The following is a 27,927-nucleotide window of genomic DNA, read 5'->3' on the forward strand; positions in this document are numbered from 1 at the left end:
ATTTATTAAGATTAAGATTAAGAAAACCTTTATTAGTCCCACAATGGGGAAATTACATTTTTGCAACAGCAGATACAGACAGCAAAGGATAAGTTAAGAAAAGATATATACTTTATAAAATAGACTACCAATAAAATATAGAATAGAATAGAATATAAATTGATTGATTGACGGGAGACCTCACAGCAGATGTTCTTATGTTAACACATTTATATGCATAAAATATGAGTGAAATCAGCAGTTTTCTCATGTTATATGATTAAAGAGTCATAGATTTTATCCTGGACTTTCACTTTGAAATACAAGATAAGCGTCCCACAGTAAAAAAGAAAACTCCGTGCACATTGTTGCAGTTCTCACTTGATAATACAAAAATGTGCAAGCCTGCAAACACAGCCCTGCTGACTCACACACATACCTATATATATATGTATGTATACACAGAGGAGAGACCCAGGTGCTGAGGACATTAACACTCTGAGGACTGAATCTGTTCTCTGTCCTGAAGCGAATCGTGTTCGCCGCTTCACCGCTGTCACACCTGGGTACAGCTACGCTGTGTGTGCAGTGATGTGCAGCCCTGCCAGAGGTGTGAGTAAAGGGTGACAAGATGGTAAACACATGGAAAGATGTGCAACATCTGATATGCGAGGACGTTTTTAAAGCTTATTGTGTGAAGTGTGTGAAATTCTGCAAAGAAATAGAGAGGAAAAAAAAGAGAAATGAGCGACAAATGTCTGGGGAGAGAGGAGGCCCAGCAGCAGCCACCATGGAGACCCAGAGAGGAGCCAAAGCTCCCCTCGTCTCCTCACGGAGCCAAGCCTTAGAAAAGCCTGTTTTCTCTCAGCAGATCACTTTGGCCCCTCGTCTCCACAGATTCTCTGTTGCTCATCACTCAGCTGCTCTGCTCAGTTCTTTCTCTCAATTTCAGGGCACCTATTATTCCCTCCATCATGACCTCACCTCCACTCAGACATCCAGTCTCTGTCTTTCTGTCTGTCTGTCCATCCTGGGAGGGGACAAAGCGTGAGAACGCTTTTTGCTAATATTCAAATAATTCCATTTTATCAGTTATTAGTTATTGGTGTTTATAAGTTTAAAAATAACCCTTTTTTAATTCAATGGACAAAAATACTAACATTTCAAAATGACAAATGGTAAAAATGTTCCTTTAACACACACACACATTAATATTTCCATCATTTGATTGCCCGATAGTTTGGTCATCCACTCATGTTGACTGTGTATGAAATTCAACACGTTTGGTCATACTGGAAATTTGATGCATATCCGTGTGTGTGTGTGTGTGTGTGTGTGTGTGTGTGTGTAGAGGGCACTAAATATAGCTAACGGCACAGTGTCACTTCAACAGCCACACAAGCAGCTAATTCTAATGAACAGAACACTGTGGTTATCTGTTGCTGCACGTTAGCGGTCTCTGGAATTGGACTCATGAGAGAGGCAGACATCCAGCTACAATGCTTTCTGCTAGCTTCCTGTAATGTTGCTTTAATTTTTCAATGAGACCGCAGATGTTGCACTGCAAGAAATCAACAGCTACTGGGAATCAGCGCTAACTTAGCTACATTTCCAAGTGGATGATGTTGCTAGTCTTGTTAGCTCTCTCTGCACATTGGCCCATGAGTAAGAGCCGATAGGCTACATGCTAACTTACAATAATGCTACAATGGATGCTAAAATAGATAAGATACACACAGGCTAAAAGCTATGCCAAGAAGACCAAAACAAATCCTTCCTGATATGTCATGTTTGAACTAAAAATCATACCAATCACAATCAATTGCAGTTACTCTAATGGCCACTTGAGGGTGGCTTCAAAGGTGAGTAAACCTTCAACTTTAACATGTCCAACTTTGCAGCCTGGCACAAAAACTGTGGTGGTCTACAGATTACTAACAAGATGGTGGCGATTGACGTCACGTTCATCCGAGGGTTAGCAGAACTGAAGAGGAGAACAGAGCTTGTGTTGTCTTGTGTTGTGTTGTTGTTCGCCGCTCCAGAAGCGAGGCCGTAATTACCTTGAGCGATGATGTGACTGTGCGGCAGACAGCACCTCATCTGAGCTCCATGAAGTAAATAAATCAATAAACAACCAGGGATTCAGACGACCAGAATCGATGGTTTCGATTCAGGTCATAAGGCAAACAGATGAGCTCATGACGCAGACACACACACACACACACACACACTAATTGACCTTCAAGCTACGGTAAATCGATCTGTTGGAGCCATCGGCTAAAAGCTGATGGAGATAAACGGCCTGATCGTTGCTGCAGCCCAACAGAGAAGACTAATAATCCAAAACTATAACGTGAGTCCTGATTCTACAGCTTTAATAACATAACTATGTGTATTTAACCGACAAACTGTGACTGGTGCTGTCTACATCAGCAGCTCTATCCTCTAATCTCCAACCAGACGGGGGATTCGGTTTCAAGGGTACCCATTGCCGAGGCTCTCTTAACTGTCGATTAATGTTTTATTCTGTTTTGTAACAACACTTCATGACGTTGTGCCACATACCCAAAAATATGTGGACACCAAAATCTGAAACCATTACACCCGGGTTTCATTCATCTCCATCCAAAACCACAACGTGGTGCTGCCAAAAAGTACTTGGAAGGCCTTCCATGAGATTTTGGAAGCGGACTGCAGACACAGGAGTATAAGTGCTGGCCGGCCGCTGATGTTGGGTGATGTGAGGTCTGGCTCACAGCTTGGGTCCCCTGTGTAAGCAGACGTGGACAGCTGCAGATGTCATGGATCTGTAGTAATTATCGCGTGTGTTATTACGGTACTTTCGAGCGTACTTGGGGACCACATTCTAAACATACACAGTTAATCTGAGTCTTTGAAATTTCCACCAACACACACTTTTTTTTACATAGATGATAACACCTAGCCTAAACATGGTTCAAGAACACAAGCAAAGACCGCCACTATTATCGAAATGCCAACCTCTGGAGGACGTGACCGAAGAAAACTGCAGTTCCTCAAATGGCCACTGGATTGGTGGATTAAAACAGGAGCCATTCTCATAGACTGTAAACTGTAAAGATGAACGAATGTTTCTCAACCCAAGGTCAATGGTGGGAAAAAAGTGGTAACCAGGCAACCTGAGACAACTTCCCTATAGTCATCCATAACCTAATATCAAAATTCACCCCCGTAGAGTCGGGATTGAATTTTCGATTCACCCTCAGGTGGCCATTTGAGGAACTGCAGCCTTCTACATGACCTAAATTTGGTCTATATAGCAGACATTAACGTCACAGCCTGCTCCACATACTTAAATTAGAATCATTGGTCACATGATTCCGTCTTCTTCTTCTATGACATTTGCCCCACATAGTTCACATTAATCACACCTAATGTGCATTAAATGACTCACACAAAGATGGCTGCATGCGTGTGCGTCATTCAGCCCTCACACTGATAATGCCTCACTTTATTTTGCCTTAAAATGAAAACAATATTAGAGCAGAACAACTGACGTCCAACTGTTCAGAAAACATTTACCATATCTGTGGTTGAATATGCAGGAAGATTAAAAATGTATGAATGGATAATGGATCGGTTGGATGCCTCCTCCTCCCTGTCACAGCTTCCAGCAGATAAAAATGGAGTCAATGATTCAGAGCTATTATTACAGCAGGTGCCAAATTGCATTGATTGCTGTGTTCTGTAAACAGTTACTAACAGCTGGAGGCAGGGGAACAACTTAAGGGCTTCTCTTTCCTTCTAAAAAACAAATGTCTGTTTGTGGTGACCCTTCGCAGCAAATATCATTCATCCACTGGTGTCAGTGTTCTGAGCTCTACTCATCCTGATCAGGCTCATGTGTAAAGTTTAAAGAAGAACCGCTGATTCGTTGTTTTTTTTAAGCTCTGCTGCTTTTTAAAAGTTTGCAAAATGTAGTCGGAGAAAAAAATGGGAGCACTTCACACATCCTAAAATTTCTTCAGCTCACTCTGCCAGGAAACGAGGCCAGCTGAGTCGCAGCCATCTCTTTTCCAAATAGTTTCATTAGAGAGCTTTTCTACTTTTCTTTTTCTGTTTTTTAACATGTATAATCCTGCCTCCACATTATGATGCCAGGGCTGCAGCTAAAGCTAAAGCTACAGGTTTATTTATGCTTTAATAACATTCGTTTTTACACAGAGGTCTATGAGGACTGAATCACTTTTAGTGTCTCCCTTAAGTGGCCAATCAAAGAAAATGGTCGACAGCTAATCAATGCTAACTAGGGCTGCAACAACTAGTCGATGAAATAGTTGATGGAAAAATTCGTCTACAGCTAATTTAGTAGTCGATGGGTCGTTAGAACCATTCTAACGACGGCCTCGTGGCATAGCGGGATGGTTGGCGCTTTAGGTGCAAGAGACTGTGGGTTTGAAACCAGGATAAGCCATGTGTTAGTTCGGCGAGGAGGAATAGGTGCACCAGACTGCATGATAAAGGTAATGCACTTCGGACAGATGTGAAAAATGAGTGAGCGGACACACACACACTTTCCCTTTAAAAAAAAACAAAGAAAGGGCTTTGGCCCAAGATCTTCAGCTTTATACATTCAAGTGGCAGCACGGAGGCGAATGAATCGACAACAAATTAGCGTCCAAAGTCATTGACTATTGAAATAGTCATTAGTTGCAGCCCTTATGCTAACAGCAGTCTGTCTAAAGTCGCCGTCTCGCCGTTATTACACATGTATCCATTACTGTATCTTTAGTCGGCCTCCGTCGTGGTGCCTTCCCCCCCGTTGCTAGGATATTTGTGACACAGCTGCAGACAATCTTCTCAACAGGAATGCACCTCACGTAGATATTATACAGACCAGCAGGGGGGCACGAACCTGCGGCTCTTCCTCTGCCTGTGGATCTATTGACAAACATTCCTGATTATGCAACAGGAACACACAAATTCAGGTCGGAGTGTTAAATGTTGCACCACAAAAAAAAAAAAAAAAGATGCATCTGCATCACATCCAGCCACAGAAAGATGAATGGAGTTTGGGACGTCTAAAAATAGGGTTGTTGTGAGGGATAGTTGGGACTCGTGGGAACAGACGGGGCATTGTGCTTCCTGGCCTATCTGTTTCTGGCCTCTGGCCATCAGGCAAAGCACTGAGCTGTTACCCACACACACACACACACACACATACACTAGATGCTTGTACATCTTGTACACCTACACAAATCCATACGCACTGACCCAGATGCTGAGACTGCTCTGAGACGCCTACACACTGTACAAAAAAAAATAAAACATCCACAGACTGATATGTAGACGCTCCTGCAGGCCAACAACTCGGCTGACAAACGCACAAAAATTCAGACTAGACTTCATCTACAAACACCTACACAGCTCCTCTTCAATCTACACACAGTACAAATACACAAAACTCTCAGGTCTGTCCTCACCTTCACAGGCACCGTTTCAACTTACAATCATCATCACACAATTTCTAGGACCTGGTCTGGTGTAGAGAGTTGTGTTTTCATCATAACAGCAGTTCCCAGAATCCCCCGGGTTCACTGCCAAAACTGCAGGACAAACATCCCAGCTGTGTCGCTTTGGTTTCCATCCAAATGTGTCATTTTTGTCTCAAATTTCAGTGTTTGTTGTGCATTTTTGTTTTTTTCTGACCGTCTCTGGTGTCATGTTGGCCAGGTTTATGAACACACTGAGCTGAGCCCACAGTCAACAGAGAAGAATCAATGTTTCTGTTGGTGCCCACAGTGCACAGCCTGAGCTACAGTAGGGCCTGTAAATAAAGGTTTTTCTTTATATATACACACAGCACAACAGTGAATTTTATATATATATAATGTTTTCTTCTACAAATTACACTATATTTAAATATAAAGATCCATTTAATTCATAAAACATTGAGAAAACAGTGAAAATTACAATTAAATAGCATAGTTTAAGATGTACTCATGATCTTTTTGGCCAGTTGGGGGCACCACAAACACAACAGTGCCTATACTGGCTTTTGCCATCACCCCGCCTCCTTTAGCAGTGTTGCTACAGGTCCTAAATCTACTGATGTCACAAATGTCCCAGCTATTAAGCCAGCTTATAGCTTGCTATCTGTGTACTAGCTACGACATGAAAATAATTGATCTTATGTACGATTTTAACATCATCTTGTAGTGTAGGGATTCACTTCCTGTTTCGTGCTTCTGTGCTAAAATAAGTAAAGATAAAACTTTATTAATCCCGAAGGAAATTCTTGTGCCAGAGGTATCAAGTTACATTAAATGCAGTTAAGTACAGAGTATAAGAGTATACTAGTTATTCTAATATCGCTAATAGCAACTCCGCCAACTGGCTGCCTCACTTCACTTCATTTAAACTAGCTAATCTAATCTAATTTGTAGTCTGCTAGTTTAACAACATATTTTTGCTGTAAGACTGAGTTGGAATAGAAACATGGCCATTATCTCCTAGCTTAGCTTAAAGGTAGGGTAGAAGATATTGAAAACTCAGTGAGTCAGCCAGATTTTGAAAGTAAACACGCCCCTTTCTCTCGGTGCTCACCCAGAAGCCACGCCTCCCAATCACATGGACGCACATTACCTGGAGAGGAGCTGCGGTCTGTGACTTCGGCCATCATGCACGTACCTCTCTGGTGCGCGCAAAGCAGGAAGAGAGTCACAACCAGCCAATGCTCGTAGTATAGTGCAGGGTCCACCCGCAGGATTGGCTGATGTTTTTAGCGTTTTATAGCTTCCACAGATGATTCATATTCTTCGTTTTAAAGCGAAACTGCCAAACTAATTGGTTCTAACAGAAATCTAACAGAAAGTGCATCAGAATGAAATCTCCTACCCTACCTTTAAAACAATAGAAAGTGGAAAAAATACTACATTAGCTATGCATGTCTATGTCTAAGCTGGGCCGAGCTTTTGTTGTGGAGCTAAAAGTGACATCGTGTCTTCTGTGTCTTATTTTCAAAGGTGGTTTGTGTTGTTTCTGATGCCATAGCACAGAGACAGAAGCTGGCTCTGCTATAAATGAGCAGTGCAGTAAACACAACTCTGAAGATGACATCCCACCCACAGACCTGACCATCAGATCCATGGCACCATCCAACACAACAACAACAACAACAACACAGTGGGCTTCCTACCACACTTCCCTTCTAATCTCTGGCTTTGTATCACTGCTGCGCTGAGATGGAGGCCTTGGAGCAGCCTGCAGCTGCCGTGCCCTTTGACGGAGATCATTTAAGCGTCGTCAACACTTCGACAGAAGGACTATTTCTGCGCCATGGAGATGACAACAGCATTTACTTCCCTGATATTCTGGGACCAGAATCCACCTCTTAAGAGTCCAATTACAGCTGTTTACTGGCCTAGTTTGCTGCATCTCCACACATTTCAACACCCTCGGAGATGTGCATATTTACACTGACGGACGTTAACTCAGTTTATCATATTTTCATATTTTATGGGGCTGTTTCCACACATGAATTCACTCCAACCCTGTGTATAAACTCATAAATAATCTGAACCCTCGTGCCTCACTACTGTGCAACCATGAACGCTCTACCCGGTCAAGCACAGCGTCATTCCCTGCAGTCAACACTGATGGATTAGCAAACACTGCAGGAGTAAATGTTAATATTGGTAGAGTAAACAGGTGAGGTGACGGCCTGAATGTGCTCCGAACAAAGAGCATCTGTGCTTTGGTGCAAAGATGCAATATTTAATGTCATTATACGACTTCATGTGGTGCGTCTCCTGCGCTGCCCGGAGTGCAAAAGGTCAGACATCGATGTGACGCTGATGGCAGAAACCAGGTCAGGTTGGTCGATAGCCGCCAACGTGTTCAGAGATAGAAGCAGCTCAGGCTATCTGACATGTGAAGTCTAACTTCTGTTAGTCCAAACAGCGACAGCATTCATGCCTGACTGATTTTTGGTCAGTGGATTTAAAGGCACCATCAGCTCAGGAAGCAAACTGTCCCCGCAGTTTAATGATGTCAACAAGTTTATCTCCTTGGATTATTAGTCTGGCCGGAGCACAAACACTCAGGGCTGCAGCATCGGGGCAAAAAAGGCAGCCCTTCCAGCTGAAGGCTTTATTTTTGGGCCCTGACAGACGCGAATGCCACGACGTTAACAAATCGCCGCCGCCGCAGCTCGTTCAGACGGAAGGTTCCCACAAGTTTTCTCTCTCTGACACCATACTGCCAGAAGACATGTTTCTACTCCATTATGAGAGTTTTAGCCATTTCCTATTGTTTCATTCAAATATACTTTTCTGGTTCTATAAGTACACATCAGGCCTAAGACGCAGGCTACAGCTGGCACACGTCTTTAGAAGAGCCAAAAAATACTATGATTACTATGTAATCATTTCAATGGCCCAGTTGCATCTCTACAGTTTACATAATGGTCTGTATCCAGTAATGTGCAATACACACATGTGGGGCTAAACCTGGCAAAACTTGAGAAACATTGTAAAGCACAAAAAAATCCCTGGGGATACAGTTGGATTAAAACTAACAACTGTAATTCAGTGTGGGCCGCCAGAAATGTTTCTGTGGGCCGCCATTGGACCACGGGCCACACATTGAGAACCTATGGTGTCTAGGTAAAGAATATGTCATAATGATTGGTAAGAGGCTGATTCCAGGACAGAATGTGGGCCTGTCAAAAACTGTACTTCCTCAAATGGCCACTTGATGGTGTCTCCAAAAGTGACGTCCATGTTATATACATTTGAAATGACACAGGATCCAGCATGTTGAACACATGTTCCAGTTCTCAGACTCAAACAGTGTCAGATTCCAGCTGCAGGTTTACACACATATCTGAGATCTCTTTGTCCACACGCTGATAGCACAGAGGTGGAAAGACAGAGAGGCTCCAGTGAGCGCGGTTAGCACAGATTAAATAAACCCAGATTAAACAAGCTCAGATAAAATGTCACTCATGTGCGCTGAGTAAATGTCAAGAGGCAGAAATCTTCAGGAAAGCACACAGAACATTTGTGTGAACTGACCCTTTAAGGAAAGTTTCTATCTAATGTAGTCAGAAGTAACCACGCCCAGCACCACCACCACCACCAGCACACTCTGACTGTGCCTAGTTGTATTTCTACATCTAAATTCCCAATTTTTTCATCTCCATGTTAAACAATTCTGGAACAAACATCTATGTGTGTGTGTGTGCGTGCGTGCGCCTAGAAATCTGGCCTTGCCTGTATGTGTATATGTGTGTGTTAGAGAGAATGTGTGTGCGCGTGCATGCGAGAGAGAGTGAGCTATCAGCAGGGGCTCCACTTCACTCAAAGAGCAGCGAGGCCGCGAGTCTCCAAATGCGGTATGACTCACACAGAATATGCGCGTGCACGTGTGTGTGCAGTGAAAACCTAAATGTGTGTGTGTGTGTGTGCGTGTTGACAGAGGAAAGAAAGTGAGTGTGTGTGTGTGAGTGTGTGTCCTTGGTCTGGCACGACACTGAAAATACCCCCCAACCCCACCACCCCACTCCACCCCACCCCACTCCACTCCACGGCTATATCCTTCTATAAGGGCAGTCTCTTATGAAACGACAGATTTTCAGGCACACTGTTTCTAAGAGGTCTTTAGCCATACGCGCTCGCGCGCACACACACACACACACACACACACTGGGGGGGCACACCTCCATTTGACATTGACACATACACCCTCCTCTGGCGCGTAAAGAGCAACACTGCCCTGCTCAGAAGATCAACACCCCCCTTCCCTCCATCCACTTAGTGACAGGAAACCTTTTTTCTATCATGGCAAAAAAAAAAAGTATTTAACCGTGAAGCTGCCGGTGCTGCAGCCGTCTGCTGCGTTAAAAACAAAACTGCCTGAACACCACAAAGGAAGGTGCGCCTGGTGGCTCCAAAGCACACACACACAGAGAGAGAGGTGGAGGTCCAGATTCAGCACAATCCTGTCAATACTGGCCTATATTCTGTCTGTGCTGGCACGCCAGGGTCGGTCATTATTATAGAGGGAGGTGGGAGGGAGGGGGGGAGGAAGGGAGAGCAACAAAGAGCCGCTGGCTGTGCCACATGTGCGCGTCAATAACACGCACTTTCGCTCCTTATCAAGCTACCATGTGCTTCCAAAAATGATGGCAGTTACTGCTACTGCTGTGCATGCAGTCAAAATATAAATGCACACACTTTCCACAACAACAACAACAACACAAACAACAACAAGAGGACAAACTCACCTTTTAATCAGCTGATGCGAAGCAGAATCTGGGACCTTCTAAAAATACAGTCTCCACTTGCGCAACGTCTTCTGCTGCAGCCTGTCCCTCCAGTCTTCCCTCGTCTCTCCTGTTTTTTCACTTATCCTCCTCCTCCTGTGTGTTTTTTTTCCGCCGTGCCTCCTTCCTTTCTCTCTCTCTCTCTCTCTCTCTGCTGTGTTTTCTCGCTCTGTCTCTTCAGCAGCAGGAAAATTCAGCACAGAAAAAAAAAATATGTAGTGGTCAATCAAAAGGCAAGATGGAGCCGTGGAGTTCTCCGGGGTGTTGGAAAGTTCTCTGCTAAAAATAAATCTGCAACAAATACAAATAGAGCGGGTTATTTCAATGTAAACACACAAAGAGGGATTTTTAATGTATGGTAATTAAATCAAAAGCGGAGACAGACTGAGTGCTGACGTGCCGCTGGAAGAAAACAGCCTGACTCCCCCCTCCTCCCCTCCTTCTGGGACTCACAGTGGTACAGTCCAGCCTTGTGGATCTTTTGGTGGAGAGGAGGCGAATGAGCGAGCGTTCCCGCCCGGGCGCACACCAGCAGGTAAATAAACACACCTGGAGGAGGGAACCCACACCCCGCAGAGGGAGCTGCTGCTGCCGGCTCTGAGTGACCTCCAGAAGAGGGGGGTGGGTCTGGTTTCCTTCCTTCCCCTGGAGGAGTTTAAAACTTTTCCTCAGGTGGGCCGTTTCCATTTTAAGAAGGAAAAGCAGGAAATAGAAAAAAAATACAGATCAAATGTGTGAGGTGTCCATTGTAAAGTATGTAGTAAAGTGTGTGTTTAATAAAGTTTATTTTGACACTACAATGGCTGAGATAGGTCGGACCAATCAGAAATCAGAAAACTTTATTAACAACAGACCTGTGGCCAAAAGGTGAACTGCGGTTAACACGGACTAGCATCTTTGGCACTGATAACATACATTTTACATGGGTTTATACTTATGTTTTACAGCTAGCTAGCTGGCTAACCGCATCACTGCTAGCTAAAGAATCATTTGCAGAATCTGTGGTAATTTGCAAACTAGCAAAGCTAGCTGATTTACCCACCAGGTGGTTGAATCAAAATGCTACAAAGCTGCTGGGCTAACACCAGATAGCTAAATGGCTAACCATTTGTCACATCACTATTGGCTATAGAAATGTTTGCTAACATCTACTGTCAGCTGGTGAAGCAGCCAGACAACAAAAATGTTATGTTGCAAGCAATAACATTAGCAAGTAAGGAACGGAAGCTAATCAAGCTAGCTGTAACTTAGCTACAGTGTATGGACCTGGGGTCAGTCACTTTAACTGATATTTTAATGAATTTGGTAAATAAACATTCACACCAAGAACCAGCGAGTGAAAGACTGCAGCTTAATTCTAACAACACATGACACTCAGGGGCTAAATACAGCTGTGGAGCAGTGGAGTTGCATATTTCTGTTGTAGCCTATATATAGAGGCCACAGGGCGCTCTTTCATACAGAAAAACAGGAGGAAAAGTAAACAGCACACATGTAATCCCAGCTGCACCACAGAGCCCAGAGAACCAGACCATCATCATCATCGTCATCATCGTTATCGTCATCATTATATAAGTCGGGTCATCGTTTCCCCGAGTGACACAGTCATATTTGTATCCCCATTTGGATGACCAAAGCTGCATTTAGAGAGGGAAAGTGTAGTATTTATTTAGGAAATGTGTGTGTGTGTGTGTGTGTGTGGCTTTTGTTCTCATAGCAAATGATTATTATATCATCTCCATTCGTAAATGTGAATCATTTTAATTAATAATATTTCCTCCGATTCTGAAGCCAGCAAACTGCTCAGATGGATTTGGAATAAAGCTAACTCAATATGTTCTGTGCATCACAGGGTTAAAAATAATGGCTCTGCGGCTCTAAATTAACCACCTTACATAATGATCCTACAGCCTGTGCTTCTGTCATGGCTGTGGTGAGCCAGATATTTGTTCCACCAGAACACACTGACGCGCATTCAAACAAGTTACTGTGTCACAGTGAATTCAGTCCAAATCAACACACACACACACACAGAGTGCCCTCACACTTCACTGGATGTAAAAGATCTGACTCACTCCACCATATGCTCAAACTTTATGTCTCCACTTCAGAAGAAGAAGGAAAGCAGCTCTGATTAATGTGATTCGTAACAATAGCTGCTGCTTTTATAAAAGCGGAGCTGCGCAGGCGAACTTAACTTCGCAGACTCGGCTACAGTTGGTGCAGTTATGTATCGGTGGTCACTGCTTATCTTGACCCACCAGCTGTGCAGCCTGGACGGATTAAAGGGGCTTTCAGGTGACGTAACGCGCTCTCTCTGGCGGCCATGCACGGGGAGGTCGGTGGTGTGGTTGTTGACAAGATGTGAATCAGCATCCTCAATGGGCTGTTTATGTTGACAGTTAGCTGAATTAATATATAGTCCTCATTATATTGAGATAACATTATATTTTCCATCCCACACTGTAAAAAAATTGTTTAAATTCTGCTAATTTTTACACTGTAAAAATGTGGTTCATATAAAGGCTGAAGGGGCTATCAGTCACAGCTTAGCTTGGCTCAAATACTTGAAACTGTACCTGCACCTGCTAACAGCTGAACTTTATTTAATCAGATTCACTCTGTGAGAGCTTCCCCTTCCATCCTGCTCTGACCTCTGAGTGACCTGAAACCACCTCAACCCTTTAAATCACAGGGTCGGGGCTGCTGTGCACACAGTCACTCAGACACAGCGGGAGCCAGTGATTGAGCACCTGCACTCTGCCAAACAATATGTCTGCCAGAGCAGCAGGATGTTCATGGAGAGCTTCCTCCTCCTCCTCCGATTATATCATACCAGATTTATGGAACAGACAGAGATATGTACACATGTCATTTTGTTGCTTGGAAGACTTTTTTTTTTTTGTCCGAGACGCACTGTAAAACTACACAAAAACAAAATATGTGACTCACAATGAGTCATATGTAGAACAATCAGTCTAGGAAGTGGTTATGTTTGGTTTCTGATAAAAAAGAAATCTGGCTGCTGACCTCCAAAGAAAAGAACAGCGACGTGTTGACTGAGCTGACACCTCATGCTGAACACCACCAAACGTAGCAGCCGGTGAATAGGTTTGAAATGTAATTTAATTTCATACCATGGTGGCAGGATGCTGCCTCCGCCCAACCCTCCATTACAATCACCCCACTGGTGTCAATCAAACACTGTGTGGTGTAATTTACCGTAGTGCTGTTAAAATGATGAGATCTGAGCTTAATTATGATTGAACTGCGGGGGAGCTGGAGCTACAGGAGGTGCAGGTAGCAGGTCACGTAATCAACCACAGGCCAGAGGAAAGCATCGGTAGCGGGGGTGGAGTGAATTGGATTGGATCGGAAGTCTGTGAGCCACGTTCTCAGTCAGACCAGGATTTTGTGTCTTTTAGTCCAGTTCCTGGATGACAGAGCATCCACAGACATCTGTAGAATGTGTTAGCATGCTACATGTGTCATGTTGGCATGTTGTTGCCATGACTTTGAAAATCGCAGAGAAGCTTGTTGATGATGAAAGAAACAACAACAGATCATTTGGGTCATAGTTTACCTGCCAGCAACTTAGCAAAGACACCTCTGTCTGCTTAGCCATCATGTGCTCTATGTGATGAAAATACTGTAAACAATCAAGTCAGAGCGCACCCTGCTGGACTAGCAGTGTAATGACACCACCTCGGAAATACTCCAAACGTTTCTGATAAAGATGGTGAAGAAATGTATACCCCGTTCACACTGGGGAAGTCAATCTGGCTAGAGCAGGATTCGGGCTGTATCTGGATATATCCGGATAGATCTCAATCCACCTCTCGGAAGCCGATGTAGCCGATCTAGCAAATGCGGCTAGGGAATCCCACTAGCAACGTGATTCTTCCAGGTTCACAGGGACAGTGTCCGGGTACATAAGCATACAAAAGCTGTATGTTAACAACCATCGAACTACGACAGCTTTGCCCCGAGTTTATTTTCCACAGGGCTAAAAAGGAATAAACTGCTTTTTGTACGGAAAAAAGATGAAAGAACGAGCGACATGGGACAAATAAATGCCCAACACATTCGCGCACGCGGTCCTGAACGGACTCTGTATATTACGAGGTGCCACCTATTGGTTTGGAGGACAACAAAGAAGCCGGGTTAAGCTGGATTGAGCCCAGACACGCGTGTGTGATAGCCAGATTTCAAAATAGGTCTGAACGTATCCAGTTTAAAGGCTATCTGGATTAAATCCTAATCTAGCTGGATTGACTTTCTCCAGTGTGAACGGGGCCTTAGAGGTGGAGTCGTCTCCTAGTTTGTCCTGGACTACATGTGCTGCAGACAATAATATGATAAACAACGGAGCCAGGGCGCACTCTGCTGGACAGATTGTGTAATGGTGATGAATTTCAGTTTTCAATCCTCCAAACAGCTGCTAAAGTCAAATGCGTAGACACTGAAAAATCCCCCATCTAGCATGCAGCTGCTGTGCTGATGTCTGACAGATGATGACAGATTCCTTTCTGTATGCGCCTCCATGCAGATGTAGCATTAAGTCTTGCTGAATCTTCCATCTTCACATGATCACTGCCAGTTCAAAGTCTGTGAACTCTGCCTTTCTGTTCCAAACCACAATCAGCAACACCCTCGGCCTTAGGGTGACAATCACCTTCATCATCATATCGTTGTCGTCAGCTCTTTTGCATCCTCTTCGGGTTACAGACTCCTTTAGGAGGGAGAACAATCAGCAACTTTCAGGCATCTCCGACGATCCCATCAAACATTTATCCCTTTGTGTTATTCCAAAGATCTGAGCCTGCTGGAAGCCTTTGTTTCCTCCATCCTGTAACAACAGATTTAGACAGATTAAGCTTTCATCACCTCCATGTGTCAGTTCCTGTTCAGCACTTTTGATGCTTTGTTTTCCTGCAAACAAACATCTCTTTGTGAATAAAAGTTAATCTGATCTGCATCTTCTCATCTTCCCTTCCTCAAGTCAGACTGGATGATGGTCTGCAGCTCCGTCTGGCTGCTGGTGGTCCTCAGCCAGGCTCCTTTTAATCACTTCAGTTGACCTCATGACCTCTCCCACCCTCTGCAGACAAAACTTTCTAATACAACACACACACACACAGAGTTCCTGCTGTTATCTGTCCTCCACCCTACACCCCCCCCCGGCAGGCTGTGGTGCACCAGGTCAAAGCTGATGAAAAGGGAAGAAAAGTCTCATTGCTAACAACACGAAAATGTCAAATACAAGGCACACAGTCATGTTAAAATGTTGTCATGACATCATTAAATCTCTGACAGGTGTTAAAATGCCGCCTTATAACTATTTGATTTTCTCTCATATCCACCCCTCTAAACTCAACATACTGACATCCTGTGTGTGCTGCTGCCATATTTATCCAGCGAAATTAACACCGTCCACTCCCATGCTCACACCAGACTCAGATTATACTGGTGGGATTATGCTCTTATCCAGATTGAACATGATTGTAGTACCAGATTGCTGCTGTTGTTAAAACCTCAGTAATGGATGGATTTTGTGCAAGTCGCCCTCTTGTGGTCATGTGGTTGTAATGCATGTAAAAATTTGAAGGGTATAAGTCGTACGTTCTGAGTGTGACTCCACTCTTTATATAACCTAACAAAGTACTTTTGAAGGTAAAAAATGAGTGAAGTCAAAGCTAAATTAGCTTAGCTTTCATCCAGCTGACTGAGTACACCTGTAGATGAACACTTATGTTGACTATGCGCACTTACTCGCTGTGCCAGAGGGGGCTGACTGTAGTTTTAAAAGGGAGAAGACAAGTAGACAAGCAGTCTTAATGGCTAAACATACTGTAACTATAAGGCAACACTGGTCCCAGCAGCCCGTGACTTTATCAGGACTCTATAGGTCAGGGCCTTTGTTTCTGAAAAATGAGCTGAATTTGTGTAAAACTGTTACATTGTAACCCTGCAAGCCCACATCAGCTCCACTTCCTTGCCTGTATTTGGAATAACCAGGAGTTAAGAATGACGCTAATGATGCCAACATGGGTGGTGTCAAAATTTTTTTACAGTCTATGGGATAGACCGGAAACAAAAAGATCTGCAGAATGTGTTCAAGTCATTTTTTAAATTTACACTTGGTGTGTTAACACGCTGGGGTTCTATTATTACTTTTCATGTCTTTACTTTCCTTTTATTTGTCCCACAGTGAAGAACTTTCCCCGGCAACATAAACCTATTGTCAGATTAAGCCTTAACACTGACAAGCTTTTTCATCTTCTGTCACAACCAGCTCGCCTCAGCCTGCGGCTCTAAGTAAATCTGCTGCTCAGGCTGCCTCTATCCAACACACACATTTATACACAATGATCAGGACTTGATGAAGGGGAAGTGGATTTGTTTGATGCTAAAAATGAAAGGAAACAGCCGCTCTGTAACGTAGACGGCACAGACGTCCTTTTAGTGCCGTCTGAAGAGTCCCCGCATCTCCTCAGTGATTGTAATGTTACTGTCAGCATGTGTGTGTGTGTGTGTGTGTGTGTGATTTGAGACAGCTGCAGAAAAAGGAGTCCAGTTTCCTGTAGCAGTGGAGGGAAGGAAAAAAAAACGAAGGGGAGGAAAGGATGGTGGGTGTGTCTGTGCATGCGATTGGCCCGGTGGGCTGATTCCAGTGTAAGTGACATCACAACGTCGTGTCTGACCTACTTAAAGAGGGCGTGATGTCACAGCTGTCTCTTTCACTCTCTCTCTCTCTCTCTTTTCTTTGCCTCTTATACAACTCCTTTCCATCCAGCACAGAGTTAATCAGCAGAGTGCGACAGAGAGAGAGAGAGAGGGGGGGGGGGGGGGGGGGGCAGAATCATCCGCCATCACCAGTAACCCCATTTCTACAGATTAAAGCTACACTGATGAATATGCATGGGCTGGAAAGCAGAGTTGGCCCCGATGACGAGACACAAACCAGGCGGCAGGCTTCCACCATATGGACCAAAGAGCCTGACTCAGGGCTGATCCGTGTGCTTTAGCACATATGTATTTACAGTACAGAGGTGGCTTTACACAAGTATATGTGAAAAATACCAAACATACTGCTGAACTGTGGCAAAGTCTATCCTGCCCTGATGAATTATGGGTAAGTAAATGTGGGCTAAAGGGTTAGAAAGAGACCGTATGCAAAGCAAAAGCGGTTCATATGATACAGATGAACACAATCTGCAAATCTTTTGATGATGTGCAGGATTCTGAGGAAATTTAAATCAAAAACAAGTTCAGTTAGAAATCATATTAATAATTTACTTTCAGCATTTACATGGCAACTCTGCACCAATTATGCTAATCTGTATTAGCAATCTAGCTATTTGCTTTGAGGAAATATGCAGTCTGAGGTTCAAGCTAGGTTAGCTTAGCTTTTACAGCTTAGCATGGGCTAACTCCCAGTACTATAACAAATTAGTCTCACTGCCAGAAGGGGGAGACAGAAATTATACAATGTAACTTTAAATAAGAGAAGAAGTAAATAAAATGTCCGCACGTGAAGGGTGTAGTTTTAACATGGACGGAGGGGACACGTCCCCACCGATGTCCCCATTGTTTTGTTGTTGTCATATTGTGATTGTTCTCAGTGATGTTGGTCGGTTGTGTCTCTCACCAGCAGCATCTGCAGCAGCATCAGGACGGTGTGTGTGTGTGTGTATAAATGTATCCTGGTGGAAAACAGATGTGTAGGCAGATTTTTGTGTTCCTGAGCACAAGCAGATTATCTGTAAGGAGCAGGAACGCCGAGGGCTGATTACAGCCGCAGGGTCGCATGATCTAATCTGAGACTACAGTCAGATCAGTCAACAATCACTCCACAGTAAGAGGGAGGGGGGGAGAAGGATGGAGGGAAGAGAGAGAGGGAGGGAGAGAGAGAAAGAGAGAGAGTCTTTAATGGTTTACAGAGGCAGGAGAGGGGAGGAGAGGACATAGATGTGGAAAAAGCAGTGAACTGTAGGAATGGAAACAGGAAGGGTTAATGGAGGGATGAGGGGCACATGCATAGAAAAAAGCAGGACTGTGGTTAAGTAGCACACACAGGAAAAACAGAGGGAGAGGAGAGGAAGATAATCCAACTTCTCCTCCAGCGCCAAAGGGAGGAAGAAAAGAAGCAGGAGGCAAAACAGCCTGAAGCAAGTTCCTCCTCCTCCTCTTCCTCCTCCTCTTCTTCTTCTCTTCCCTTCTTTGTGTTCAGTGAAAACCCTCCTTCTCTCTCATTTATATTCACTCCAGCTATGGGGCTAGTCACAGGGCAACCACGGCACAATACCACTCTTCAAAACACACACTGGTACAGTCGGCCTCTTCTTTATGAAGCTAAATTAGGTGCAGCCACAACAGCCTGAACTGAGAAAGAAGCTGTGACAGTGTTACAGAATGTAGAAGCTAGAGTAAGGAACAGAGTACACAGAGCAGCAGAGGTCTCAAGGCGATTAAAGCGCCCTCCTGTGGCAATATGAAGAACTGCAGGGACAACTGTGCCTTTAGGAAAATGGCAGAGAAACTTGTTGCAGAAGTCGTATAACATTACGCAACAGGTATTGTGCTGGGATACAGCTGTCAAGCTGTCTGTACTAAAAGCATACAGCTCCTTTAAAAGGATAAGCAAATCGAACATTTGAAGGAGCGATCTGAGCGACAAAGGCAAACAGAACTTTTTTAGCAGATGTGAGCGACAAAAGCGGTTTTACAGGTTTAGTCGCTGTTGGTGTGAACGTACTCAGGGCACCTTCAGGAGATTTCCGAACAACTCAGATGACCTGTTGGTCAGTGACATGAAGTCGATTCGCCCATTGTTTCCAAGTGAGCAGGAAGTAGCACAAATGCACATACACATACACATACACACATGTTTTGGTCACTTTTTTGGTAAATTGCACTACCAACCACAACAGAATTCTGTGTTTGTGTGCCTACTTTCACCTACCGTCCTATTGTGTATATACACACACACACAATTCACAGTTTTACTTTAACACTCGCAGACAGAAAACTTTTCTCTCTCTCTCTTTCTCACACACACACTTCTGAAACTCATGCAGCTGCTTTTGTGGGTCTCTTTCATCGTTTTTTTGTTTCACACTCGTTCTCTGTCACTCACACACACACGCGCACACACATTCACACAAAGAACTTCCAGTCACACTGACAAATCACCCTGGAGGCTTACAGCTCCATCGCTCCATCTCTCTCTCTCTCTCTCTCTCCACCTCCCCCCTCAATCTCTGTGTAATACTGCTGGCTTTCATCTTCCTCCTCCTCTTCCTCTCCATCACAGCCTTCTCACCCCCCCCCCCCCCCCCCACCTCTGACCTCCGTCATTACCCTTTTATCTTCCCACCTTCCTCCACCTCAGCCACCTGTTGCATCCCCTGGTGCTGCTGCTCCATCCTTCTTTCTACACCCAGTGAACACGCCAACCTTTAAATCCAAGATGGCAGCCACATAGCAAAAGCTGCCGCTGTCCAATATCTATCTGTGGACATGCTGCCAAAAATGTGTCTTTAACTGGTGTTGCTAACATTGGCTAATCACCTGTTGAGCTAATTTTTTAATCTATAAAGTATTTAAAAAATGCATTATCACTAAATCAATTAGCAACAAAGATTATTACAAGTTCACAGTGGTGGATGTTCAGATTAGTCAAACCTTAACAAGGCTATTAGGGATGCTATCAGTCACAGTGGTGTAGCTAATACCATTATTGATGGCCTGGCCACGTTAGGTGGGGCCAGATTAGCTGGGACACTAAGAGCCGCCATTAAGGCCAACAAAACAAAGTGACCAGCATGAGAAAGGTTTGTTCCATGTCAGCGAGTGAGTGAGGTATTGTGGACGTGCAGTGTGTTGCCAAAGTTAATGGCATTTTAGGCGCATCTGCCTTAACTTCTGGTTAATCCAGATTAAAAAGTGAAACATGATGTTCAAATTGAGCCAAAAGTGTTCCTTTCTGCTGTAAAGTTGTATATTTCAAGATAGAGGCCTATGAATAATGATTTAACCAAGGGGCAACCTTCAGGGCTCAGACTTGAAGCCCATGCAGAAGTGTCAAAACTTGTAGTTCACACCGCAACCGCTGGGGGCTGGCTCCAGAAGCGAGCCATTTCCCATAGACTCCCATGTTAAAATGTCCAAATTCAAAGCAGAAATAAACATGCCTAGAACAGCCTGGTACAAAAAAACACTCTGGTCACAAATGATAGGTTCTCTTCTAGTGTCAATTGTACTCGTTTAATATTTGGACTCAAAATTCTCATAATTATGGGCGTTGCTGCTTTGAGTGACAGGCGGCTGCATCATGGCGTAAGTTTCCCGCTTCCGCAATCGCCCGCCCCCCTAAACTCCACTCGTGCTCCCCCTCTTTGTCCATATTTGGAGTTTTGGCAGATGTGACGCTGCCAACATGGTGGCGGTCGGAGTGTCCCGGAGCCTCCCACCGAGCTCTTCAAACAGCTCTTCAAAAGAAAAAAAAAAAAAAAACGGGTGATGTCACTGAAGCTCTGTCTATAGTTTTTACTGTCAATGGATTTAACGTTGGAGGTTGCCCCCTATAGGCCACAGAGGGAACCGCACTGACATGTTAACATCATTTCTCTGGCCTAAAGACTGCTGCACACAAGATTTAGCACTAATACTATTTTCGGGAACTAGATACCCTTTAATGTTATACATTGGCCCTTTAAGTGGCTCCTATAATCATCAAATAAAAGCATGTCAGCCGGTTAGAGGGTTCGGCTAGCTAAGTCTTTGTTTACGAGCCTGCCTTGCTAGCTTGCGGCCCGAGGATGTCATGTGGGTTCACGCTTTAACTTCCAAACCTATAATTGATTGGAAGCGGCATCATGTCTGTGCACATACAGTCAAGTATTACACAACACTGTGAACAAAGAGTGAGCAATCAGAAACACTCTGCGATGTCTCGAGAGTTTTACGGCTTCCTAGAACGAGCAGCAGGCCTGTTATGAAATGTGACTGAAAACATCTTTTCTATAAACAGTCATCGGCGCTCAGTCAGTGTTTTAACAAAGGCTCTGCTCTGCAATCACTCACTTTTACTCTTACCCTGTTTCCACATTCTTCATCCCCCCCAGTGCAAATCTTTTCCGCTCCTCCTGTCATCTCTCCATCTGTTAGCCACTCTTCCATCTGTCTCTAGTCTTCTGCAGCCTGTTCATCCATCCATCCATTCATCCACCCCTCTCCGCCTGTCTGTTGTCCCCTCGTTAATCACAGTTCCCCCTGAAGACTGCTGCGTATTGATTAGTTATCCCTCTTTTCCTCTGTGAATTCCTCTTTCCAGCTTGATGTTTGTGCATTCATGACAGGGCTCAAAGGCCTCAACAGACGCCCAGCAATATGATGCTTATTAACAAGGACGCTGTGAATCAATGCATCAGTAGTTATCTGAGCTGCACAATGAGTATCCATTTTGAACAATCCACTTACCCAAACTGACTTCTGTGATTTTACTTCTTGTTTACTCCCTATACTTCCAAAATGGAAGCTCTAGAATGACTCATTTTTACAGCTTGTTAGCAGAGTAGCCCACTAGGCTCTGAAGGTGCACAACCCTGTGTTGTGCACCTTCAGAGCCTAGTGGGCCTAGTGGGCTCAACACTTAGACACAATTCACTATGAGACTAAACATGCTGCTGTATACAACCTGCTTTCAGAGTGTCTGTACTGTACGTGTGAAGTTCCAGCACCTGTCTTTGCCTTTTTACTGGTGGCTGCTACAAAAGCAACTCTCCAGAAATGCAAACATTTGTAAACCATGAATTAGTTTGTGTTGTGTGAGCAGACTGTCTGTGATAAACTGTGATGTTTTACTGGTGCAGCAGAGCAGTCCGTCTTTGCTTGTTAACGTTCTCTGTTGTTAAACTGTCAGCTGTACAGAGACGCTACACTTCTCTCAAAAAGACTCCGTCATTCAGTACGCATCTGTCATAAGGCACATCGTTGACATGCACTGCAAACCTGTGTAAACATTAAATTACAAGACCCTTTGAGATCAGCACTAAACGACTCCCACCTACTCTACGTTACATTTTACTGATGTCTGCTGCTGCTCCTAAACCAGGCCTGCCTTATATGATCAGATCTCACCTTCACAGTAGTATCAATAACTTGCCTGTTGCCCCAATTATCACAACCACACGGTGTCTGAATGTTTTAAATTTATGCTGAAAATTCAAAAGATGTTCTGATCTGTTCATCTGAACGTGAAAATGTTTTGTTTGCTTACACATTTTTATTGTTTACAATAATGTCAGCGGAGACTGTTGGCCCTCGGAGACTTTCGATTATCAAATCTGGCCCTTCCTAAAACAAGTTTGGACACCCCTGTTCTACGTACGTGCTAGCTGTCAAGTAGCTACCAGCCACACAGTTACAGTCACTCATTCTTCTACCAGATAGCAAAAAACATCTCCTTCTTCTTGCAGCTAGCTACTAAACTGAAGATTCAGGGAACACGAAATAAACAACGTTAAAGACAAAACTGACTACCCTCATTATTTTTGCCCCAGTTTTTCTGGAAATGATGCTGTCACAAATTCTCTTTTGAAATCAGATGACAGGTCTACAGATTGTTCCAGTAACATGTGAGGAAAATAACACTGACAGTTTTCAATAAGGCAATAAAAACACTTTCCACTCATTCCAGTCTGAACCTGCCTGCTCCGTATCCACCCCACACATACTTGACATTTCTGTTTAGCTCCACCTTCACATCATGCCTGAGGCCTCGCAGCCTCATCATAGAAGTGAGGCTGCAAAGTGAAGTGCAAAATGCTCAAAAAAAACCCCCCAGAACTGTAAAACACGTTTATTCACTTTGAGCAGTGCAGTCGGATGAGGACGAACAGAACAGAGACGAACAAACATGGAGAATCACTGCAGCGCACATGTCAAGGTCAGTTAAGGTCGAAACGCCTCCGCAATGAACAAAACTGTTTCCAGCCTGAGGAGGATTTGGCCCGAGCTGGAGCGCCGTCTGACATCAGATTCATGTCATCGTGTGACAAACAGGAGGCGGAGATTGTCTGCGAACAACAGAAATGAGTCCTTGTGGTGTGTTTGTGCAGCCAGCTGTGGTGATACGCTGCCACCTGCTGGTTTAGAGGCAGCTGTGCAGCAGCTGGATCAGAAATAAAATGACCAATTTTGTGAACACATCAAGCCCCTGATTGGTGTCACTTGTCTTATAATTTAAACATTTAAAGATATCACATTTATAAATCCACTGAATCTGTAAATAAAAAGCTGATCATCTTGAAACTGAAAACCCAGACAGAAGCATAGGATTAGTGTATGAGAGGAGCGATATGTACAAACACCGTGTACAAGTCTGGATCATACACTAGCTGCGTATGTGCGTCACTATTCAGGACTCGTCACCGTTAGCGCTGTCACCGTCGTCCTCTCCTTCCTCCTGCTCACCCTCCTCCTCCTCATCCTCGTCTTGCCCTCTGCTCTTCATCTGCACAAACAAGTCATTACAAGGTAAAAATGTTTTGCCTGTTATTATTATTATTACAGTTCTTGACTCTTTACCTCGTCTTCATCCTCCAGCAGGTCCCCCTCCTCCTCCTCCGACTCATTCAGCTCCTGGCTCACTCTGTCCCTCTTTAGGCCGTCTTCCTTCTTGCTGGAGGTCGACGAGTGGAGGGGCGACACCTCACCGGGCTCTGCTTTGCAGGTTTTCGACTCTTGAGTCGGGAGAAGGATGACACGTGATGAGAAAATGGAACCAGAGATGGCGCTTATTGAAATGGGAAGATGAAACTATTTGACTGACACTGTAATAACCTGAAACAATGACTGCAGTACGTGCTGTCTGGATGACTTATTTATATTTAAAACTTGCTTATGTGCTCTCATGAGTCATCGTTGTGCAGTGTAAGTCACACAGATGATCTGTGAAAGTGATGAATTTCACATCTGTTGAAATGAAGTCATCACAAACTGATGACAGGAGGGTCAGAGGGTTCAGACTGTTAATAAAAACAGACAATATTTACAAGATATAAACTATCTGGAGAGTCAGAAATGTTCATTCCTGCTGTAAAGTTGGATATTTTTACATGGAGGTCTGTGAGGATTGACTGACTTTCGGAGCCAGTCCTCTAGTGGTCACTTGAGGAACTGCAGTTTAACCTCTTAGTTTCTGCTTGGTGTGTACGTAGGCTTTAAAAATAAACACAGATCGCCCGATCTCCCGAGTCCACCAAATACAGCAAGACGCTGATGTGGCCCAGTGAAGGGATCCATCTCTCATAGCAGGAAGTATACAAAGTTTTACATCTTAATCAAGCAGTAACCTCTGAAGTCACTTCCCCCGCGAGCTCAGAAGAGCCAGAGCCCCTCCCTTTATCATGTGCACCTTCTACAGAAGGGCTGTTGAGAGCATCCTGTCCAGCTGCATCACTGTGTGGTACGGAGCCTGCACCGCCACCTGCAGGAAGACACTTCATCGCATAGTAAGAGCAGCTCTCCCCTCCCTCCAAGACCTCTGCGACAGCCGTCGCACCAGCCACTTTACCCAGTGCATCCTCTCCGCACCTTAGTCAGTTCATACCAGTCTCACATGTCCAGCACATATAGCACTTTTGACAATAAAGCTGACTTTGACTGGAACTGAACATTAAAGTCCATGCAGAAGTGTCAAAGCCTGCAGTTCCCCTTTGTGGCCTCTGGGGGCTGGCTTTTATCAGTGAGTCATTTCCCTAAGGCCTCACTGTTAAAATGTCACAGCAGAAGTAAACATGTTTAAAGCTTGGAGGTCCATGGGGATTTGACGCCACCCCCAGATGACCACTTGAGGGGTGGTCAGTGGTCCACACGTATGGCTCAAATCTATCCCCATGGTTAGTTGGATCTAAGAATGCTCTTAAAAACCTACTACATGCTGGAACACCACAGAATATACGTCAGCTACATGTCGCTATCTTACTTTTAACTGGTTTGTCTTTGGTTTAGCATCACATTTTTTTCATCAGGCCAACCTGTCTTCTTGTTGTGGTCCTTCTCCATGCGGTCTAAGCTCTCTAACAGGTCGTCCACCTTGTGTTTGATCTGTGTGAGCTCTCTCTTGACGGTCTGTAGATCATCTGTTTTCACTGCTGGACAAGGAGCAGACAGATGTTGGTTTAGAGGTCAACAGCGACAGTACCAGCGAGTCAGCTCTGATCACTCTGAGATTGGACCTACTTGTACGTGAGGGCCTCTGGCTGCTTTTGGAGGATGAGGAGAAGCTGGACTTGGTTCGACGGCTCCCTCCGCCGCTCAGACTGACCCTGGGACGCTTAGAGGGGATGACGGCACGGCTCAGTGGTGGAGGGGGAGGAGGCACTCGGGACTGGTAGGAGTACATTCTGAGGTGTAGTAAGTGAGAAATGTGCCATAAATCAGATACCAGCATCTCACACAAAAACTTTGTTTAGATCATTTGGATCCCTTTTTAATTCATGTTATGTTGTTTTAACAGGACTTTTCTAGGTATTTAATGGGAGCATAGTGGGGAACAGAGAGCTTACCTATCATAGTAGTCTCTTTGGAAGTCGTAGTCCAAATCAAAAGACGAACTGTGGAGACAGTGGGGTTAGTGATGAAGGCAACGACAACATTGTGCTATTGTGAGCGTGAGCAGTGAGTGTTCGCACTTGTACATGTCTCCTGCAGAGCGCTTCACCGTCTTCGATCTGTGAGGCTTCGGCTCGCCTGCCAGGTTGATGTCTGATGGAGTTAAAAACAAACACACACTGAGCTGAGGAAGAGTTCAGAGAATCAATTCAGGGACACAATGTGTGAAATCTGACTCCGGTGCTATTACGGGTTTTAACTTACATTTACAAATTAATAACTCAACAGAAAGGTCAAAGAATGATCGGAGAGAGCAGTTTCTATCTCTTGACTCTTGACATGTCCGCTGTTTACCACTAGAGGGCAGCAGAGTGGCTAAATTTGCATTGGGAGACAAGTTAAATGATCCTGGTTTTCAGGTTAATTGTGGATTATAAATTGTAGGGTCTGAGTAAATATACATTTTTAAGCCCTATAACAGGCTCGTAGTCTCCCCCTGGTGTTCCCATGTTGCATTCAAAAATAGTAAACAGTACAAATATGTCTTATACAGTTATTACTTCAATGAGTCAATGTAAAGCTACTGTTATCAGGTGCTTAGTTTAGCTTATAAACTGGAAATAATGGAGCAGCGCTAGCTTGGTGCTAACATACAGTTTGATCAGCAGGCAACGTAGCCCCATATAAAAAAACCTGTTGATTCTCATTTCTTTGTGTTTTTCCACATCTAATGCTAAGCTAGCATAGCTCGCTGCATGTCTTATATACTGATATCATCTAACAATTGACAGGAAAGTCAAAGTGTTGAACTATTCCTTTAAACTCAGCTTAAAGGACCAGCATGTCAGTGTGTGTTCTCACTGCTACAACATTCATGGTGGGGTTCAAGGGAGAAATAAAGGACTAACTTCAAGGGAGGGACAGAAAAGTGGTCCTGAAAAGGGGTGGGGCTTAAGTTTTCAACGCAAATGGGCAAATTAGGTCGCTGTTCCTGCACAAAACAGCAGCTGTTCCTGTAAATAAATTCCTGCGATGGAAAATGACCTGGATCTTGAACAGCTCCATCACTCCATCACCTCTCCGAGCCTCACCTAACACCTGCCCCACGATCACACGCCCGTCCTCCCCGGCCACGGCGGCTCTGGCATTCCTCTCATTGGAGTACTGCACGAAGGCATAGCCCTTGTGGACAGAGCAGCCAACGATCTTGCCGTACTTTGAGAAGATGGCCTCCACGTCGGCCTTAGTGACCAGCAGGGTGTTTAGGTTGCCGATGAAGACCCGGGAGTTGAGGGAGTGGGGGTCGGTCTTGTTGGTCACGTTGCTGCTGGCCATCAGGCTGGAGGAGGAGGACGACGATGACAACCAGGGGCTGGGGGGGGAGGCAGACGCAGAGAGGTGAAGGTGGAGGGTGGATAAAGGAGAAGAAGGGAGACAGCGTTTGAAAGAAAGGGTGTGTAAATTATATTTCTATCTCCCTGCTTCCCACACACACACACTCTCACTCTAACAGATACTAGGCAGCAGACAGTGTGATCAGGTCGTGAAGCAGCAGGCACTCACTCCATGGCTTCTGTACTCGGGCTGAAGAAGGTCTGCCTGCCTGTCTGTTGGAGAGAAGAGGGTCGTCGGCAAAAAGTGATTAAAAAGGTCAAAAATGTGGCGGTCAGGAGGCAAAAAAAAAAAAAAAAAGAGAGACCTGTTGGATAAATGGTGGTTTGTTATTAAGGCATATACAAACATCACATTCGGACACAGCATACAGACCCTTTCCAAAAACTTAGAATATCAAGGAAAAGTTCATTAATTTCCATAATTCCATTCAAAAAGGCAGTGATTAAGGCAAAGGGATTGCCAACCAAGTATTGACATATCTCATAGACAGTACCATATTTTGATTGATTTGATGTGATCCTAAGTTCTTTCTTTTTTCTGCAAAAACTGAGAAGTAAATGACGATTTCTTCACAGTATTTTAATTTTTTGAATTCCTGTTTTTGTGGGTTTAATGAGCTGGAAGCC

The 27,927-nt window shown here is 44.3% G+C and overlaps 1 protein-coding gene across 3 annotated transcripts; it reads right to left on the reverse strand.

The window, feature by feature from the left end:
• Positions 1–23,135: 23,135 nt before the first annotated feature.
• On the reverse strand, positions 23,136–27,605 carry LOC114435888 (heterogeneous nuclear ribonucleoprotein C). Of its 3 annotated transcripts, none has more exons than XM_028405850.1 (9): positions 27,470–27,605; positions 26,998–27,278; positions 25,987–26,059; positions 25,861–25,908; positions 25,535–25,698; positions 25,330–25,443; positions 23,879–24,033; positions 23,723–23,804; positions 23,136–23,367 (listed from the first exon to the last, which is right to left on the reverse strand). In XM_028405850.1, the coding sequence occupies exons 1-9, from the start codon at positions 27,472–27,474 to the stop codon at positions 23,336–23,338; spliced, it is 954 nt and encodes a 317-aa protein (XP_028261651.1). In that variant the 5' UTR covers positions 27,475–27,605; the 3' UTR covers positions 23,136–23,335. The 3 variants fall into 3 exon arrangements, with proteins under 3 accessions (XP_028261651.1, XP_028261650.1, XP_028261652.1); XM_028405849.1 differs by having other exon boundaries at positions 25,330–25,446; XM_028405851.1 differs by lacking the exon at positions 23,136–23,367 and having other exon boundaries at positions 23,481–23,804.
• Between the last annotated feature and the right edge of the window lie 322 nt (positions 27,606–27,927).

The sequence above is a fragment of the Parambassis ranga genome, chromosome 5, assembly GCF_900634625.1.
Source record: "Parambassis ranga chromosome 5, fParRan2.1, whole genome shotgun sequence".
NCBI lineage: Eukaryota > Metazoa > Chordata > Actinopteri > Ambassidae > Parambassis > Parambassis ranga.